The sequence below is a fragment of the Thermobia domestica genome, chromosome 17, assembly GCF_964235325.1.
Source record: "Thermobia domestica chromosome 17, izTheDome1.hap1.1, whole genome shotgun sequence".
NCBI classification, from domain to species: domain Eukaryota; kingdom Metazoa; phylum Arthropoda; class Insecta; order Zygentoma; family Lepismatidae; genus Thermobia; species Thermobia domestica.
Window position 1 is genome coordinate 176,896,195 of NC_137470.1, and position 18,365 is coordinate 176,914,559.

Below are 18,365 nucleotides of genomic sequence, written 5' to 3' on the forward strand. Positions count from 1 at the left end.
ACGTGCATTGCTGCCAATATTCCTGTTGCACGTTCTTCATTGGTTGCAGAGCGGTAACGACCCCTACCTCGTCCCCGGACAAGACTACCATGTTGCCGCAAACGTCTCTCCAATCGCAGAAATGCCATGTGAGATGTTTGTTGGCGTTGGGGATAGCGCATTGCATACATTCGTGCCGCGCTACGATAGTTTCTTCTACATTCCCCCAACACCAGCAACATATCTACACAATGATCAAACACTGCCATTGCTCTATTCAAACGCTACCCAAACTAATAATATCAATACGATAGTGTTCGTTTACTTATACGGAAAACTTATCACCAAAGTTTATATCCCGTTCTTTCTACGTCTGCACACTTACACTTACATTTATTACGTTTCCATAGCGATTACATTAATAGTTGACGATCAAAAATAATCTAAAGATATTTCTTTGCAACTTTCTTTTCTTTGTATAAAACGGCTCAAATAATTCGCCTCTGATCCTTTTTTTTTATAAGATGGTACAGATTGTTAATGCAATATACAACGTTATCGTTGTACTATGTTCCGAAGGCCATCGGTTCCATTCCCCAGGCAATGACATTGACGGGCTTTCCTTACTCTAACTGGGCACATGCTGAGATGTTGCCTACAAGTAGGGCCTAATAGGTACCTTCCTATCCCTTTCTCATAGGATTGTAGTGATTGAGGAACGACGTCTTTTTGCGCATACGTATTAGTATTATTCATTGTCTTATTATTTTCATTCATATTATTATTATTATTACTAGTTTTATTATTATTTTGTGTATTTTTCTTCTTCTTCTTCTTATTCTTCTTCTTCTTCTTCTTCTTCTTCTTCTTCTTATTATTATTATTATTATTATTATTATTATTATTATTATTATTACGTTATAGGTCGATTTTGCCTCCGAAAATTTTACTTGTTATTCACTTACAGTATGATGATGGAACCTCGTGTTCGACATATTTTTAGGCCTGTTTGTATTGTACATGGACTCTTAACACTTTTTATTTGATGCAATAATTCGCGTGATATTGGCTTGTAACACTCAGTTTGAACACTGCACTTTCTATCTGAATGTGGAACCATTTCCGGCGGCCATTTTGTAACAGGCTTGCCCGAAATCAAAACATTTTTTTTTCTAAGCTGTTTGGTTTTCCATAATCTATCAAACAAGGTATCACTCGACCTATATTCAGATTTGAAATTTTAAAATTGTTCCCGGGACCCCATGATGGGGTCCTGGGGCACCACGACAACACCATTCCGTTTGGCACCACGGCGTTTACCTTTTTCATTTTTTGTTTCATGTTTTTCTACTTAGCCGTTTCCGATTTATAAGTACTGGAAATTTTATCTCTTACAGGACCAATTTTGGGGTCTATCTTGAAAACGGTGCCCATTTTCAAAAATTGTTTCCTACAAAAATTGTTCAATTTTTCAAGCTCTTTCGAACGAGGTATCACTCGACCTACAATATGTTCCCATTTGAAAATTTCACGTTCACCCCCTCCCCCCAAAAATGGGGGCGGGGGAAACCTAATGTTTGACTCATTTCTTAGGCCCCTCTGTATTGTACATTGTCTCTTAATATTTTTCGTACATGATGTATAGTTCGCGAAATATTGGCTTGTAACACTTATTTATAAGTACTGGAAATTTTATCGGATACAAGACTATTTTTGGGGCCCATCTTGAAAACGGTGCCCCATATCAAAAATTGTTTCCTACAAGATTTGTTCAATTTTTCAAGCTCTTTCGAACGAGGTATCACTCGACCTATGTTCTCATTTAAAAATTTCACGTTCACCCCCCTCCTCCCAAATTGGGGGGCGAGGAAAACCCAGTGTTTGACTCATTTCTTAGGCCCCTCTGTATTGTACATTGTCTCTTAATATTTTTCGTATATGATGTATAGTTCGCGAGATATTGGATTGTAACACTTATTTATAAGTACTGGAAATTTTATCGGATACAGGACCATTTTTGGGGCCCATCTTGAAAACGGTGCCCCATATCAAAAATTGTTCCCTACAAAAATTGTTCAATTTTTCAAGCTCTTTCGAACGAGGTATCACTCGACCTATCTTCCCATTTGAAAATTTCACGTTCACCCCCTCCTCCCAAAATGGGGGGCGGGGGAAACCTAGTGTTTGACTCATTTCTTAGGTCCCTCTATATTGTACATTGTCTCTTAATATTTTTCGTATATGATGTATAGTTCGCGAGATATTGGCTTGTAACACTTATTTATAAGTACTGGAAATTTTATCGGATACAGGACCATTTTTGGGGTCCATCTTGAAAACGGTGCCCCATATCAAAAATTGTTTCCTACAAGAATTGTTCAATTTTTCAAGCTCTTTCGAACGAGGTATCACTCGACCTATGTTCCCATTTGAAAATTTCACGTTCACCCCCCTCCCTCCAAAATGGGGGGCGGAGGAAATCTAATGTTTGACTCATTTCTTAGGCCCCTCTGTATTGTACATTGTCTCTTAATATTTTTCTTATATGATGTATAGTTCGCGAGATATTGGCTTGTAACACTTATTTTGACTCACCCTGTATATATATATATATATATATATATATATATATATATGAGAACGGTCTTACTCGTCCCCCCCCCCCCATGTTGAAGACAGATTTGCGCCGATGCGTCCTACCCTTATGCCGTGTAAGCTAAAGGATATGGTAATGATAAGAATGAATGAAAAATAGTGTAATGAAGAAAATGGGAGGAAGAAGAACCCCGAGAAACCTCAGACACACTGTGTTTGTCCACCACAAAATCCACTTCGCGCGAAGAAATTCTGAAGTTCAGGAAACACAAATATAACATCAATTTATAATTTTTATTGTGAAGATCCGAGAAAGTAGCTGCACAGAGACTGACTTATATACTTGTTTCTCTTTGACAAAATTACAACTGAAGTCATCAGAGTAGATTGTAATTAATTTCTTGATTGTGACACTGTCATCCAAAGTGTTTACTCTGAGAATTGCTTGAAAAGTCAAGTAAATATATCTCATTTCTGTACACCGAGAATCCACCTGAGATACGATCTTGTGTACGATTACATCAAAAAGCCAATATTTTAAATTGTTCTTCTCTGATTTCTTCTCGGAGTGGTTCAGTATCAAATGCGGGATTCAATTTCTTACATTGATATGATCTAGATTTTATCTTCAAACGTCCGGAAGAATTAATGGTTGTAACTTACAGAAATGTAACCTACCCGTTTCTTCTGCCATAGGTTTTATAGTCTTAAATCGTACACAGGGCTCCCTTGTGGCTATGTGAACAGCGTACGCGCCTTTGGTATGGAAGACCCGGGTTCGATTATCGGAAAAAACTCATGTGTATCGGAAACTATGTTAAGTTGTAAGCCCAAGGCTCATAGTCTTCTGCTGAATGGGATGCTTAACTCAAATCCATTCCAATTCGTGTACATTCCATCTTGTTTCAGAAATGCTATGGAGGGATTGCCGACCCTTGTATTTTAATAATCTCTGTGGGACAGATTTGATTTTCAGTCTTATCGTCCCGTTCAGCATCGAGGCTATATGAGACGTGGACCTACAATTTAACGTGGAATCCGAACCAAATAAGCTCCCGCCAAGAATAGAACCTGGGTCCCTCCGCTAACCGCTCATCCACTAGGGAGCTCTTTGTGTGGACTTGAAAATACCCCAGTAACTATACATAAGTCACTAAATTTTTGTATTACCAATAGACTAAATTTTTCTCCTTTCACCAAAGGTGTTTAAAAGATCGCTAAATCCAGATTTTTAAATCTAATTTTAATTTGATCTCTAGAAAGGATATGAAATATATACGTATATATATATATCGCGCCCCCTCTGGAAGGTTTGGGTCCCCATTTATCGGGATTCCTATACCCCCTTATTGTTAGTCCTGATGATATGCCTAGATTTAACGTTGGCTACATAGTCGAACAAAAACAAATTGTAGGCAATATCAATTTTGAAAATGCACTTGGAGAGTTTCTAAGCAAACAAAGTATTATATTGAGTGCTTGAACTCACCTTGAATAAATTTAACTGTGGCGTTAACAGCCGATAGCGTAGTAACCCAATAACGTGCTTGGGACAATTCGTATTGTATGCATTCTGTTTATAATATAATAGATTTGATCATTATAATATGCTCATCTGGCAACCCTTAGCTTATAAGTCGATTTTGTATAAGTCTTCACGATTGTGGTATAAGATAAGCTAGAGAGAACAATACCGTGGCAAACAACACGAAAATGGAGTCATGGCAAACAACACGTAATAGCAATTTGATATTTTACATGGTTTAGGAGATGTGATAATGAATGTTAATGTTGGCAATACTGCTAAAAGTCGTGAAATTAGGAGAATATGTAGTAATCGCGACTCCCAAAAACTGTTGGTCAAGTGTCAAAAGTACGAAAACAAACAACGATCGTTTTAAAAATTTCTCGCAACTACGTCATTTTAAGAAGTATTGCCAACTGTAGCAAGTATAGTATAATGTCCAAGAGGTCGGGCACCCAAAAATATAACCTCAATGCAGAAAGGGGGCAATCACTCCAGCAAATAACAAAAACATTCATTTTTAACAGTTATAAATTCATCAAAATTAAAATATAAGAACAAACAAATTATCTCATTGCGTTAGAGCATGTACGATTTATTGAACTTTTACATCATGTCTCTTCGGTCTTCATAAAATAACCAACTTCTTCTTCTTCTTTTTTTTTTTTTTTTTACAGTAAACGTTAATGTTATTTTAAATGGTTACCTCGTTCAAATCCTCAAATATTTGATTTGATTGCTTTCTATTAATAACTTTTAGTTTCTTGCTTGATATTCATAAATACTTTCTTTCTGTATGCTTTTTACTAGACTATCCAGTTATTTGATGATAATACAAACATAGTTCGGTGTTTTCCGTTTGGCAGATTTGTCAATTGGCAGATTTGGTAATTGGCAGATTTGGTAATTGGCGGATTTGGTCATTGGCAGATTTGGTCATTGGCAGATTTGGTAATTGGCAGATTTGTCAATTGGCTGATTTGTCCATTTTCACGATTGGCGCATTTGGTCATTTTCGCGTTTGGCAGATTTGGTAATTGGCAGATTTGGTAATTGGCGGATTTGTCAATTGGCAGATTTGTCCATTCTCGTCATTGGCGCATTTAGTCATTTTCGCGTTTGGCAGATTTGGTAATTGGCAGATTTGGTAATTGGCAGATTTGGTCATTGGCAGATTTGGTAATTGGCAGATTTGTCCATTGGCTGATTTGTCCATTTTCACAATTGGCGCATTTGGTCATTTTCGCGTTTGGCGCATTTGGTAATTGGCAGATTTGGTAATTGGCGGATTTGTCATTTGGCGGATTTGTCCGGGTCCCTAAAAAATCACATTCTTTTTTATATAGTTTTCTTCACTTTTACAGTTTAGAACTACTGATGAAAGTAGATAACAGGAAGAAATACTAAATTAAACTTCCTGCCGCTACAGCTCATGCAGGGTTTAGGTTATTCATATTCAACAGTGGCACATATTCAACAGTGTGATGCGTGGCGAGCGCATCGCACCCCAGGTGCCAGCATTTCTGACTTTATGGACCAGAATATACTACCCCTTAATTCAGGTACACACAGAGCCCAAAACTACTCAAAACGACACAAAAATTCACATGTATCAAATTTGCACATAATTTAATCTGTACAAATGAATTGCCTTCTAATAGTGGACATAAGGAAATATGTCGATTTTTTGACATTACGGATATGTCCGCCATGAACATAAAAAATATGAGCAACTATAGTATGTCAAAATGATCTACTGCTTTTTTTTTTCATTAGTTTTGACGGATTAGTATGTTATGTTTTGATCATTGGGGTAATTATATCATTGTTTGAGATTATATAATTGTACGTGAAAAATTTATACACATGCGCGGAAACGTGAGGCGGTTGTCGTTTGTATCTTGTTTTCAGTGTTACCAATGTAGCACTTTGTCACTTGATCTAGAAATTTTAAGGATATTTTTTTATCAAAAACAATTGGTTCATTTATCATTGTTAGAATATAAATTTAGCACCTTTTAAATGTTGTCTAGTGACTAAACTAGCATTATTTCCACTAAAATTAGTATTTCTAGCGTCTTCTTGTAGTGTGTTTAGGGACAATGTTATTCACATTGTTGGTAGTGTGTTTAGTATCATTACGACATGCGTGTGTCCCCTATTACGGACAGACATATATTTTTATGCTATATAAATGTCTTCGGGCTCTGTGTGTAGTTTTCCAGTTGCCACATGATGTTGGTTCCACATCGGAAAATTTTAGTGTACTCAGCAGGAACTTAACAACCACACTTAACGAAGTCGCGTACATTGACGTTTCGGTTAACCAAGAGCACAGTATAGTTGTAACAAAACACGAGAATCGGCCTGTAGATGGTAAATTTTGAAGTGTATGCTAAAAAAAAAAAAAAATCGCGCTCAAACATATGAGTGCAATATAAAATTAATTTGCTCAAATTTTATCTAACGAGGAAACCGTTTCAAGTGTGACACGAAATTTTGGACGAGTTTATGCGCAAACATAGTGTTTTTGTGTACAATTAAACCCATTGAAGGGAAAAGTCCTCGATCTCAACAGTTCCAGAGATATAGAGGAATAAGAGTGAGGTTAGTGCTCCGGTATTTTGCGATTTTTTTTGAATATGTTGCGATAATACAAGCAAAAGAGACTTTTTAAAATGAAAAATTCCTTCATCCACGAAACTTTAGTAGTACGACGCTTTAGAAAAATAAACACACTGCTGAACAAAAGACATGAGTTTCACAAAACCCAAGAATCCATAAAAATACTAAGAGAAGAAGGTTTTAGAGGAGGAAGGCGAAATTAACGGAGTTCCATTGTTGTCTAAAGTAGGCGTGTTAGGTGTCGATGTATAGGTTTTTTGGTACGCTGAATCGAATAAGAGCATCATCGGGTCAAATAGGATGAAAAATGTAAAAGAATGATGGCCGTCCGAACTTTTCATTGATCTAGCGCTTACAACGTTGTATCGTTTCACAAGGTATGTTCTTACGCAGGACAGTATGAGGAACTAGATACACTCAGTGTTGTTTATATGCAACAACTTTATGTGTTATACAGTATATCAAGCGTACAGGTTTTCATTTTTTAAGTTTATTGATTCACACTGCGTTTTAATATAAGGCACACAGCTACACACTGCCGTACTTACGTTTGCAACAATATGTGTTTATGTTTCATATTACTTGATTTTTTCTAAAGCGCTTTTTTACAGAATATGACCTTGTATTTTTGTACACATAATAACGTCTCTGTTTCTTTGGCAATATAATTAATACATTTTCATGTCACTTTTCTCATTTTCTACGAACTAAAGACATGATATATTACCAAGAAATATCATACAATTTTGTTTTTCTTAATGGCGTTTGTCATTCCTCATAGCCCCTTCTTTTTCCGGCCCCGGGTAAGATCTACGTCACTCACCTCAACATTCATCAATATTATTCGATCTGGTGCATCTTTCTTAACGTTTAAGTATAATTTTCAAACATATTCGCCCGCAACACAGCTGAAAATCCAAAAATTATCAGAGCATCAGCTTTCCCCTCTATATCTCCCGAACGGTTGAGATCGAGGGTTTTTCCTTATAATGGAAATCATTGTGTACAGAAGCACTTCGATTGCGTATAAACTCGTCCACAATTTCGTGTCACAATTGAATCGATTTCCTTGTAAGATTAAAGTTAAAAATTTTGCGAAGTAAGCTGTTTCGAACATGACTGTGTACAAATCCCATCAGAAAAAGATCACAAAGTATTCAAAAGAAAGCCTTTAGATGGGCCTATATCCATTTTAAGTTACTGGGAGTTTCCGCTGTAAGAAACAAAATATCGTTCAAGACTCTTCGAGATCAAATTATGTTAATTTGAGTAACAGACGTGAATTTGTTAAACAATTATTTCTTTATAAAATTATGAATTTTCATGTTTACAATAGTTATTTCTTACAAAACATCGGACTCAATGCTAGACCAGGCTACTTATGTACACGACAGCTGTTTACCTTAGAAAAAAATGAAATGAAATATTTATTTAACGTCCGACGGTTATGCCGCTTAGGCTAAAGGAGACGGTGATAATGAGAGACGAGTGAAATGGTGGAATGAAGAAAGTGGGAGAACCCCGAGAAAACCCACGAGCACGGTGTTTGTCCACCACAAAATCCACACGGCGCAAGCTGGGATCGAACCTGGGACCCCAAGCACCGGAGATGAACGCTCTACCACTGAGCCACCGCGCCCCCCGTTTACCTTAGATACTCCCATAACTAAAATTTTTAAAGACTCTCCATTGTATAGAATTTGCAGTAAGTTAAATAATACATCAAAACTAACTAAAGATCTCCATTTTGCACTACCTCTATCTCTGAACCCAAATAAATTAATATATACAGGGTGTTTCAAAACAACACCCACAACGTTTGGCAAGTGATTCCTGACACCAAGAGAAGACAACAAAAATTTTAGGAATGATACAAAAAATGCATCAAAAGTTTGCGAACTTGGCCGAATTTTAGTTTGTGAATCAGGAGCCACAAAAATTTTGAACGGCCCATAAATCGAGTTTCTTTTTTAACCGAATAAGCACATCATATTGAGATAAATGATAGTTCCTCTTCGGCTACACTATATGAAGTTCTCCAGATATAAGGCGTATAAGAAAATTTTTGATTGAATGAAATACATTGCACTTTTTTGGATCAGGGGCTAGAAAAATTTTAAACGGTTCCTAAATCGAGTTTTTTTTTATTTTTATTTTTTATTTTTTATTTTTTTGCGGAATAAGTACATCATACTGAGTTAAAGTGATAGTTTTGGTTTGGCTACACTATATGTAGTTCTCGAGATATTAGGCCTACAAGAAACTTTTTGCCTAAAATATATTGGATCTTTTGATCGAAAAAAGTATAGACCAACCTGGTTGCAAAATGTTTCCTTTCATAGTTATATAGGCTGCAGAAAACATAAAAAAATTAGCTTTAAAGGTCCATAGCTCCAGTACTATTGAACCTACCGTAGTCAGGTCAAGCCTTCACTTATAAACTAGTATGCTTCCTATCCAATATCAATATTTTAGAATCCTGCGGTACTTCCGCAACAATTTTTGCAGAAGTAGTAGGTGAGTAATTCAAATTGTACGCCTGTGGTCAAACCCCCTGTATAAAACTTGTTGTGTGAGTACCTTAGGATTCTGAAACATGGATTTTTGGATAGCGCACATACTAGTTCCTAAGTCAAGTCTTGACCTGACAACATTAGGCCCCATAGTTTTGGAACTATGGGCTTTTAAAGTTCACTTTTTTTCGTGTTTCCTGGAGTCTATGACTCCGAATGACAGATGTCTGCACCAAGATTTTTCTATACGTTTGTCTTATCTTGGTGTCAGGAATCATATCCCAAACGTTGTCGGTGTTGCTTTGAAACACATTATATGAGCAATCAGTTTTGACAGTCAAACACACCCCATTCCCCCTAAAACTACGGTGGTGACACTTAGTATGAAGCACAAAAGGGGTTTTAGTACTGAGAAAATATCATGCGATCCAAAACAAACTGCTTTCCGTGGTGTACAGTGAACGGTTGAACTTGAAATGTTAAACTTTGTAATAGGATTATTAATATTTTTTTTTCTAACTTTGTAGCGGTGGATAATCAGAAGTTTCAATATTTTGATGCAGTGATGGAAACTACAAGAACTTTTAAGTGTCCTGATAGTGACTTCGAATTCCCTGATGAGTCACTGTACACCGCTCATTGTCAAACAGGTAAGTAGAATTCGAAACTGTGAAGATCAATTACCAAAAGCAGTTACAATTCAAGAAACAGTTACTAAGATCTAGTTCGAAATTCCGAAATTCTTTCAATGACATGAAATACTGCAGTTAAATAATAAATATAGCTCAAATAATCAAGAAACATTTGATATTTGTTTGTAGAGAACGTATTTTAAATTGGAATTATATTTTTGTTTGTACTTTTAATAAAAGTTACCATAGTGATCGCACGGAGTCGTGAAGCTTGATCTAGATCTACTAATTTCAGCATCCAATAGAAAGCCAGGATGCGTGCCAGTCGTCACCTCCATCCATGTAATTTTCAGTGTTGTCTATCTTGCTATAACTAGAGCATCTCTTGAGGGTGCAGTGTTGTCAGATTTGTTGTAAATTTTGTTTTCTTGTTATTGTTTGTGTTGCTGTTTTATATTTTTGCTATTATTGTTACCGTTTAATTCGAGTAATCGTTATTTTACGTATTGCAGTTGTTAAGTGTTGTTTCTTTGTCGCTCGTTCGCCATGTCTTATAAGTTTGGCAACATTGTTGGTGCACTTCTATTATTTTACATTTTCTCAAATGTACGTTCGGAAGGCAGTACACGAATCGTACTGAGTTCTTCCGATACGCCATACTTGAGGCAAAGCATTTCTATCATTGGTGTATATCCCAGGCTTCACGAGTCCTTGTAGTCACTATAGGATCACGCAAATGTGACTTACAATATTGTGATGTTAATATGCCCGTTATTTAACACTCTTGAACAAAAGCGAATTTTTGAATTCTGTTTTTAGCAATTATCCTGAACAAATTTAAGTAGTCAATCCGTTAATATATTCACTGGACCGTAGACAATAAGACCGTAGACAATAAGTTAGTGAATAATGTTTTTCGATCTTTTAAAAAACAATGTCCAGTGTGTTGTCGTCGGCAGAGCTCTACAATGTAGAACTTAAAGTCACAAGTTTCTGAGGAAAACAGTATCCATTTATTATTATTATTATTATTATTATTATTATTATTATTATTATTATTATTATTATTATTATTATTATTATTATTATTATTACTAGAATGACAAAAGAAGGAAAGAAAAAGACACATAGTCGAAGCTATTGATAGGAGCAGAAGAGATATACTTTAGTCAGATTCTTTTTAGGTTTACACATGAACGTAATAATATTATTACATTTATGGATTGACAGATAGAATTATTATTTTATGAGAAGAAGAAATGGACTATAAATATTTGTTAGCTAGTAATAGTAATGAATTTTGTTTCTCCCTTCTTCTAGATATGTTAAATTCATTTTGAGTTTAACGTCCCTTTCTGCAGCAAGACTATATGAGACGGGACCTACTGATTAACGTGGAATCCGAACCAGATGAGCTCCTGCCGGGAATCGAACCCGGGACTTTTTCTAGGTAGGAAGGTGAGGTGACATTTTGAATAGAATCGTTCTTGTGACTGGAGTTGTAAGTTCAATCACTATTTGTAATTTGTGTTATTCCTTTAATGCTTTATCAACGTTGCATGTAGCGTGAAAGTTAATAATAATTTGTTAGCGAAATCACGTGTACAATTTGAAGACCGAGTTACTTGTGTAAATTCGCACACTGATTGAGGTAACGAAGCCAGAGTAATGTGCGTAAGTCTCTTGAACAAAGAAATCAGTTTCTCTGCTCTGGTAATTCTCCCTCGTAGAGTATTCAATAGCAAGGTGGTCTGAACATCTTGTAGTCCACAGATCGATTTCCGCTCACACAGAAACATTTTTATTTCTTGAGCGCAAGTAGAAAGGTCAGAGAAAACAAATTGAGACGCATGAGGTTTAGAGCTAACAAGTAAGACCGAACCAAGGGTATGCGTCATTACGTGATTTATTTAAAGAAACAATAAAATGGAAGAAAGTTGTTTTGTCTGTGTCTAGGAATGGAATATAAATAAAAGAAGAAACTACAATTCTGTCCAGAATTTCTGTTGCATTTGTTTGAAAATAGAAATAACTCTCTCTCTTATGATAGAAAACGTTAAATATCTTCTTAAAAATATGCGGAGAAAGGAAACAGAAATTCTGGACACTTCTAAAAAAATCTGTAAAAAAATTAAGAAATAAAGAAGTTATAATTAATAAAAGAAATCTCCGAAACTCATTGCCAAATTCTAAGTTCTATTTTCATAAGCGTGGAAAACGCGCGGCGAAATTTACAGAGAGAGAGGGGGGAATTTTATGCTTTATTAGAAATACAACTTAAATTTTTCATAATGTTAGTTACCTTACATATTGCACAGCTCTAGTAATAATAGATATTAAACATTTTATACATAACGAAACAAATAAAAGGAAGTCGTTATCATAGGTATTCTGCCTTTATTGGCTGGTCACTTGCCGCAGCTGAGAAGCTTCTATGCTCCACGGTCCTCCGCTAACCTCTTCGTCTTCGCGTGTAGTCTCCTTCGCCCCCTCCCTCTCTTTCCCGCCACCATACACTCTAGGAGTCTCTCATGATACAATCTCTTCTTAGGCAATGTCCCACCCAGTTTCTCTTCTTCTTCCTAATAATATCTAAAAGTGTTCTTTTCTCACCCTCCATTTCCAACACTCTCTCATTCGTTTTGCGCTTAACCCAACTAATTCTTTCCATTCTTCTCCACACCCACATTTCGAAGGCTTCAGGTCGATTTTCGTCATCTTTACGTAATGTCCACGTTTCCGCCCCATACAATACAACACTCCACACGAAGAATTTAATGAGTTTTTTATCAACTCTTTATTCAAGGTCCCACAAAACAGACTTTTCTTCCTCCTAAAGGTTTCTTTCACCATTCCTATCCTTGCTTTTATTCCATGTTCGCACTTCATGTTATTACTAAGAATACTACCGAAGTATCAAAAACTATTCACTTGTTCTATTTTTTTATTTTTTTAGTGAAGTGCTAGCCATAGGCTAGCTCCCTTTTAGAGGGCTACACCCTCTCTTAGGTGGGAGAAGTGAAGATATTATGGTAAAGAGTAAGGCATGGATGGGCTAAGAGTAGTTTATTAATTTATTTATTTGTTTATTTGTTTATTACTAGAACTAGGGCATTATGATCTTTTCGATCATAATCATACTTGAATGGTAGGTGTAGTTTTAATAGCATAAGAGCTGTAACATAATAACAAGTATAATTGAACACAACATAAATATAAATATGGTAATTATAGAATATATATAAGTGAGAAAACAAGACAAAACATGAGAACAATAGAAGTGCGAAAGTTAAGATGAGATAGATTATATAAGTAGATAAAAAGAAACACTACATATATATGATTGTTATTAATAGGAAAATAAATAAGGAAATAATTAGACAGTATATTATAAGCAAAGAACATTAATGATCATAACAAAGGATTAGGTATAGCATGCACAATAGTATGATATAGTAATGGGCGTGAATGATGTGGCGAGGTGCATACACAGGACAACACGTGGCTGATATTAGTTAGACAAATGAGCTTATCTTCAGCCTAGGGGTGGCTCTAGGCAACGATGAAAACGAATGAGGCCCATGTTAGTAAATAGTGGTAATCACTGTGCTGGGAATGATGGGTGAATGGGAGGAAGATGTTCATGAATGACGTAATCGGTGATGATAAGTAAAGCGGGATCTAGTGGTGGTAGAGTATAATGATATAATGTGAAGAGAAGCAAAAGTGGAGGATGATAGTAACGGTGAGGTGTTGGATGAAGTTCTAAGTAACGCATTGGATCCTGAAGTAAAGGATGACGAGTTTCGAAGCGCTTTGTGATATATATGTGAGCCGCAGTTTTTCAATGTAGTACTGTAAGGTCGGAAAGGTAATCAGATTATACAGATCTTGTTTGGGACTAGGTAGCTTAATACGGAATGCTATACGGAAAGCATGGCGTTCTAGGATGAAAAGCTTATTGTAGAATTTTGTCGGGGCAGCTAACCAAGCAGTAAATCTGTATGCGTGGACTGGTCGTAAGAATACTTGTACGTATTTAGTATTGTGTGTGGTTTAAGGCCCCAAGTGGTACCAGTCAAGCGTTTCAATAGATTAAGTCTATTATAGGCTTTAGTAGTAACGGTTTTTAGATGTTGCAACCAGGTAAGATGACGGTCATATGTAATTCCAAGATATGTAACAGTATTACTGAGTTGAATAGGCACCCCATCAACGTGTAGAGAGAGTTTACGTGGATTTCTACGAAATTTGGAAGTTCGTCTGGGTGGTAAGAAAACTATCGCTTGAGTTTTAGCTGCGTTTATAGTAACCCTCCATGAAGTACACCAGGTGTAGAAGTGATCGATAGCAGTCTGTAAGAACGTGCTGATCTGCTGAATAGTTGTTCCAAGTGGTAGCAGGGCCGTGTCGTCCGCGTACTGGAAGAGATGGACTTTTTCTGGTAATCGAGGCATATCAGCTACGTATAGAAGATATAATAAAGGGGATAAAGCCGACCCTTGCGGTACTCCAGAGAAGAGAAAGATAGGATGTGATAAACTGCCTCGTACTGAGATATAGGTGATACGATTGGTAATGAAGTTGTATATGAGGCGAATATATGAGATAGGGAGATGGAATTTGAGAAGTTTGTATATGAGCCCAAGATGCTAGACCTTATCGAATGCTTTCTCCAAGTCAAATAACACTAAGCAGGAAGGTTGAGCTGAATTATAATGTTGTGTAATGAGCGTTGTGAGTCGGAGTAGCTGATCATTGATAGAGAAGCCTGGTCGAAAGCCTGCCTGTGTGACTGGAAGTAAGTTATGATCGGCGATGAATAGATGTAATCGCTTAACCAGAATACGCTCTAAGATCTTACTGAAGGTGGAAGTAAGTTGGATAGGTCTATAGGATGTAATATTCTGCGGAGGTTTGTGTGGTTTAGGAAACATAAGCGTCTTAGATGTTTTCCAAGCTAACGGAAAAAAGCCAGTGCGCACAATGAATGTGTAAACATTCGCAAGAAGGAGTAGCGAGATAGGGCATTCTTTGATATGGCGATTGTTACGTTATCGAGACCAGGTGCAGTATTTCGTTTATTATTAAGAACTTGAGTGATTTCGTTAACAGTGATGGTAGCAGAAACAGCAGCATTAGTAGGTAAGGTATGAGTAATATTTGGTTGAAGTTGCGGCGATGAGGTATTAAGCCTGTCTGCAGCGTGAGGTGCGTTGTTAGATGACGGTGTGAAAATTTCTTGTAAGTGATCTGCAAATGCATTCGCTTTATCTCGATCGGTAGAAAAAGGTGTGTCGCCTAATAAAAAAGGGTAGGGCGTAGTAGTGAATTTCCCACACAATGCATTAAAGCGAGTCCAGAATTTTGTAGAATGAGATGTTTGGGAAAGATTGTTGCATGTCTTCACCCAGGAGCGAAGCTTATATACTTTGACGTAGTTGTGAACTGTACGTTGCAGTTGTTTGTGATGTCGGAGTGCTTCTGGATTGTGAGTGTGAAGATAGTCTCGATAGAACTGGCGTGAACGTTTGATCATAATGATGTATTGAGGCGGAAGCTTGGGTTGATAGGGAACGGATTATGTGGTTGGAATGTATAAGTTGCTGGCTTCCTGGATTGCAGAGGAAATGGTGTCTACAGTCTGATATAAATCGTCGCTTGTGGTGGGGTCGGTTAGATCTCTGGTGAGGTCTGAAATATGTGTATGATATTGATCCCATTTAGCTCTATCATAACGCAAGCTCACTCGCAATGGTAATGAAGAACTAGTTGCAGCTAAATATGGTTTATAGACTAGTTTGATGGGTGCATGATCGCTGCCCAGAAGATCAAGGATTTCGACATTGCAGTGTGAGACAAGATTTGCTGAGGCGATGACTATGTCAGGCTTGGTGTTTGATTTGGGGCGTGTAGCTTGCGGAAGATCAAGAATGATTCCAGTAGTGTGAGTCGTTATGAAGTTAACAAAATTGGTCCTGTCGCCATCACTGCGGCTATGCATATTGAAGTCAGCCATAATAATACATCTATTGAAAGTTTTGGAGATATATTGTACGAATTACTCAGGTAATGGATGGTTTGGTCTGAAATATATAGTTGCCTGTGTGTGTTTTATTTTCTCCCCTCCTACTTATATATTTGACACAGACACCTTCGTTCCAGTCACCATGGTTTTTGTCTTTCTAACATTTATTTTCATCCCATATTCTTCAAAGCCCTTTCTCATTTTTTCTAACATTTTATTCTGTATTTTTTTACAGAACTGAATAAAAGGAAGTAAGCCCAAAAATATGCGATACCATCAGGCAGTTTGTGGTAGTGATTTTCTAATATGAGTTTACTTAGAGACTGAACCTTGACGTACTTTCGTGGAGTAGACGGTTAGCGCATGTTCCCCAAGTATTTTGTTTTTACCCATGATCATCAGTTCGAATCCCATAACCTACGCAGCCTTTTTTTTTTAGAAAAGCTTGATTCTGTCAATTTCTTAAATAGCAATGTTTTGTTCTAATAACGTTTCTTTGTATTATCATCTTCATTCTAGTTTATTTAAATATTTCCATATAATCCAGGATTACGTCCTTTAAATAAAGTATTACAATTATCTAGAATTTTATTAAAAGAGAAAACTTCATCTAATCATTATCCTAACATGAAAGGGAAACTTATAAATATTTGAAATGGTAATTAACATATGACTATACTTTAATGAAGCATTACTAAAATAAAACGTTTACTCTGAATAGTCTCTGCAAGTAATTTGTAGAAAATCGACAGAAATAATGAACATAAACTATTTGTTGTTAATTAAAAGTGTAGTAGCGATAGTTCTAAACCCAAGTAGGATATTCACTCTTTGCTTCGTGAACATTATTATGTAATTGGTGTTCACATATTTAATTTCAATTTCTCGACTCGTACCTCGGTCGTCTGACATCGCGTATCAGGCGGCACTGGAAAAGTCGTTCTCTGCATCAGGCGGGACTGGCGAAATGGGTGTGAGCTCAGTGGTACAGAACTCTGTTTTTTCGGGTAAACGGTCCCTGAACGGGACATGTTATCATCTCCATGATCTTCAAATACACTCTCAATAATTAGTCAGGTTTCTAGCCTCAGCAAGCCATTATCGCACTTCACATCTCTCAACAACTGGCGTTTCATGGTTGAATGAACTTTCTCTTTTTCCTGAAATCAGCATTGCAACCTTCTTTCTTAAGATAAAAAAAATTTAAATCTAAATGTTTAACAGAATAAGGAGATATCACTAATAAATTTAATTTCGAGAGTACACTAAGTAATACGAAGTACATCACACATAATATTATTAACTTCCTAGTAATGATAGGAGACAAGACTTGAAACTTAAGGCTTTTATAAGATTCAGGAGTAGTAGTTAACTCTTGCGAGTGACATCTTTCTGGACTATCTTTTCAAACGTGAATCAGTTTTATCAAAAACGACTCAGGAGATTCTGCTTATATTTCATAAATAAATATTTAAATCTAATAACCCAAGAATAATGTGTAAAACAAAATTCTTATATAAAAAATATGCAGGAAAGGTAATTTCCTGTTACGGCTGTTTCTCTCTCTCTCTCTCTCTCTCTCTCTCTCTCTAATACGGCATGCGATTTTATTGATACTTCCTTCAACTTGCAGAAATAACTCTGTTTGGGATAGCGATACATCAAGTTTACGTGAGGTAAAAGGAGTAAATTCTACCCGATGTTGCACGTTTGAACATGCTCATACAAAATAATTTTCCAGTGAAACCTACCGAATAAATTATTCGATTTTATTAAAATATGTTTACAGTTATCTTCTTTATCGCATTCAAACAATCCTCACTTGTTGCGATTGAAAATAGTAGGGTAAACGGGAACAAATACCCGACTTTGAGATTTCCATATTTTAAATAATATAATAAGAAAATAATTTTCTATGAAGACGTTCGCCAAAATTGATAGATTTTGACATAATAAAGAGTATAGTTTGTTTATGGCTTAACAAACATTCCAATGCATGTAGTTAAAATAGATCAAGACCCCCTTAATCTCCCGATAGTCTGAAAGTTATTTCCCCGATAACTTTCGTGAAAAGTATTCGCTTTTGAACAACGTAGTGTATATACATATTGCTTGCGATTAAAATTAGTGGAGAATGGGGATAATCCTAGGTAGATCATTCCGCTGGCACTTGAAAGTCTCTTCAATGGTAACTTTCGTTAGAAAAAAAAAATGCAATATCTGCATTGCAGTATATTATTTCTGATGCCTCAAATTTCCACAATTTCCTTGAGTTTAAAATAAGTCAAGAATGAAGAAGTTATTCTTTTGAACATGACTTTAAAATACATTTTGTGATGATAAATTATATTTAAAAAAAATCAAAACATCGGAATCACAAATAAGAATTCAAAATCATATTTGATATTACGGCACTAAGTGGGAGGGTCGAGCTGGGTGAGCCTCCCTCTCTATGCCACTGCCTCAAA

General features: G+C 36.2%; 1 protein-coding gene across 1 annotated transcript in view; it reads left to right on the forward strand.

Annotated features, from left to right (window-relative positions):
• Positions 1-9,768: 9,768 nt before the first annotated feature.
• The window catches only part of LOC145673828 (uncharacterized), a 101,975-nt gene continuing 93,378 nt past the window's right edge, over positions 9,769-18,365 (forward strand). Inside the window, exon 1 of the mRNA XM_081743600.1 lies at positions 9,769-9,887. Within this exon, the coding sequence (XP_081599726.1) occupies positions 9,803-9,887 (85 nt within the window). The 5' untranslated portion in view covers positions 9,769-9,802. The remainder of the gene's footprint in view (positions 9,888-18,365) is intronic.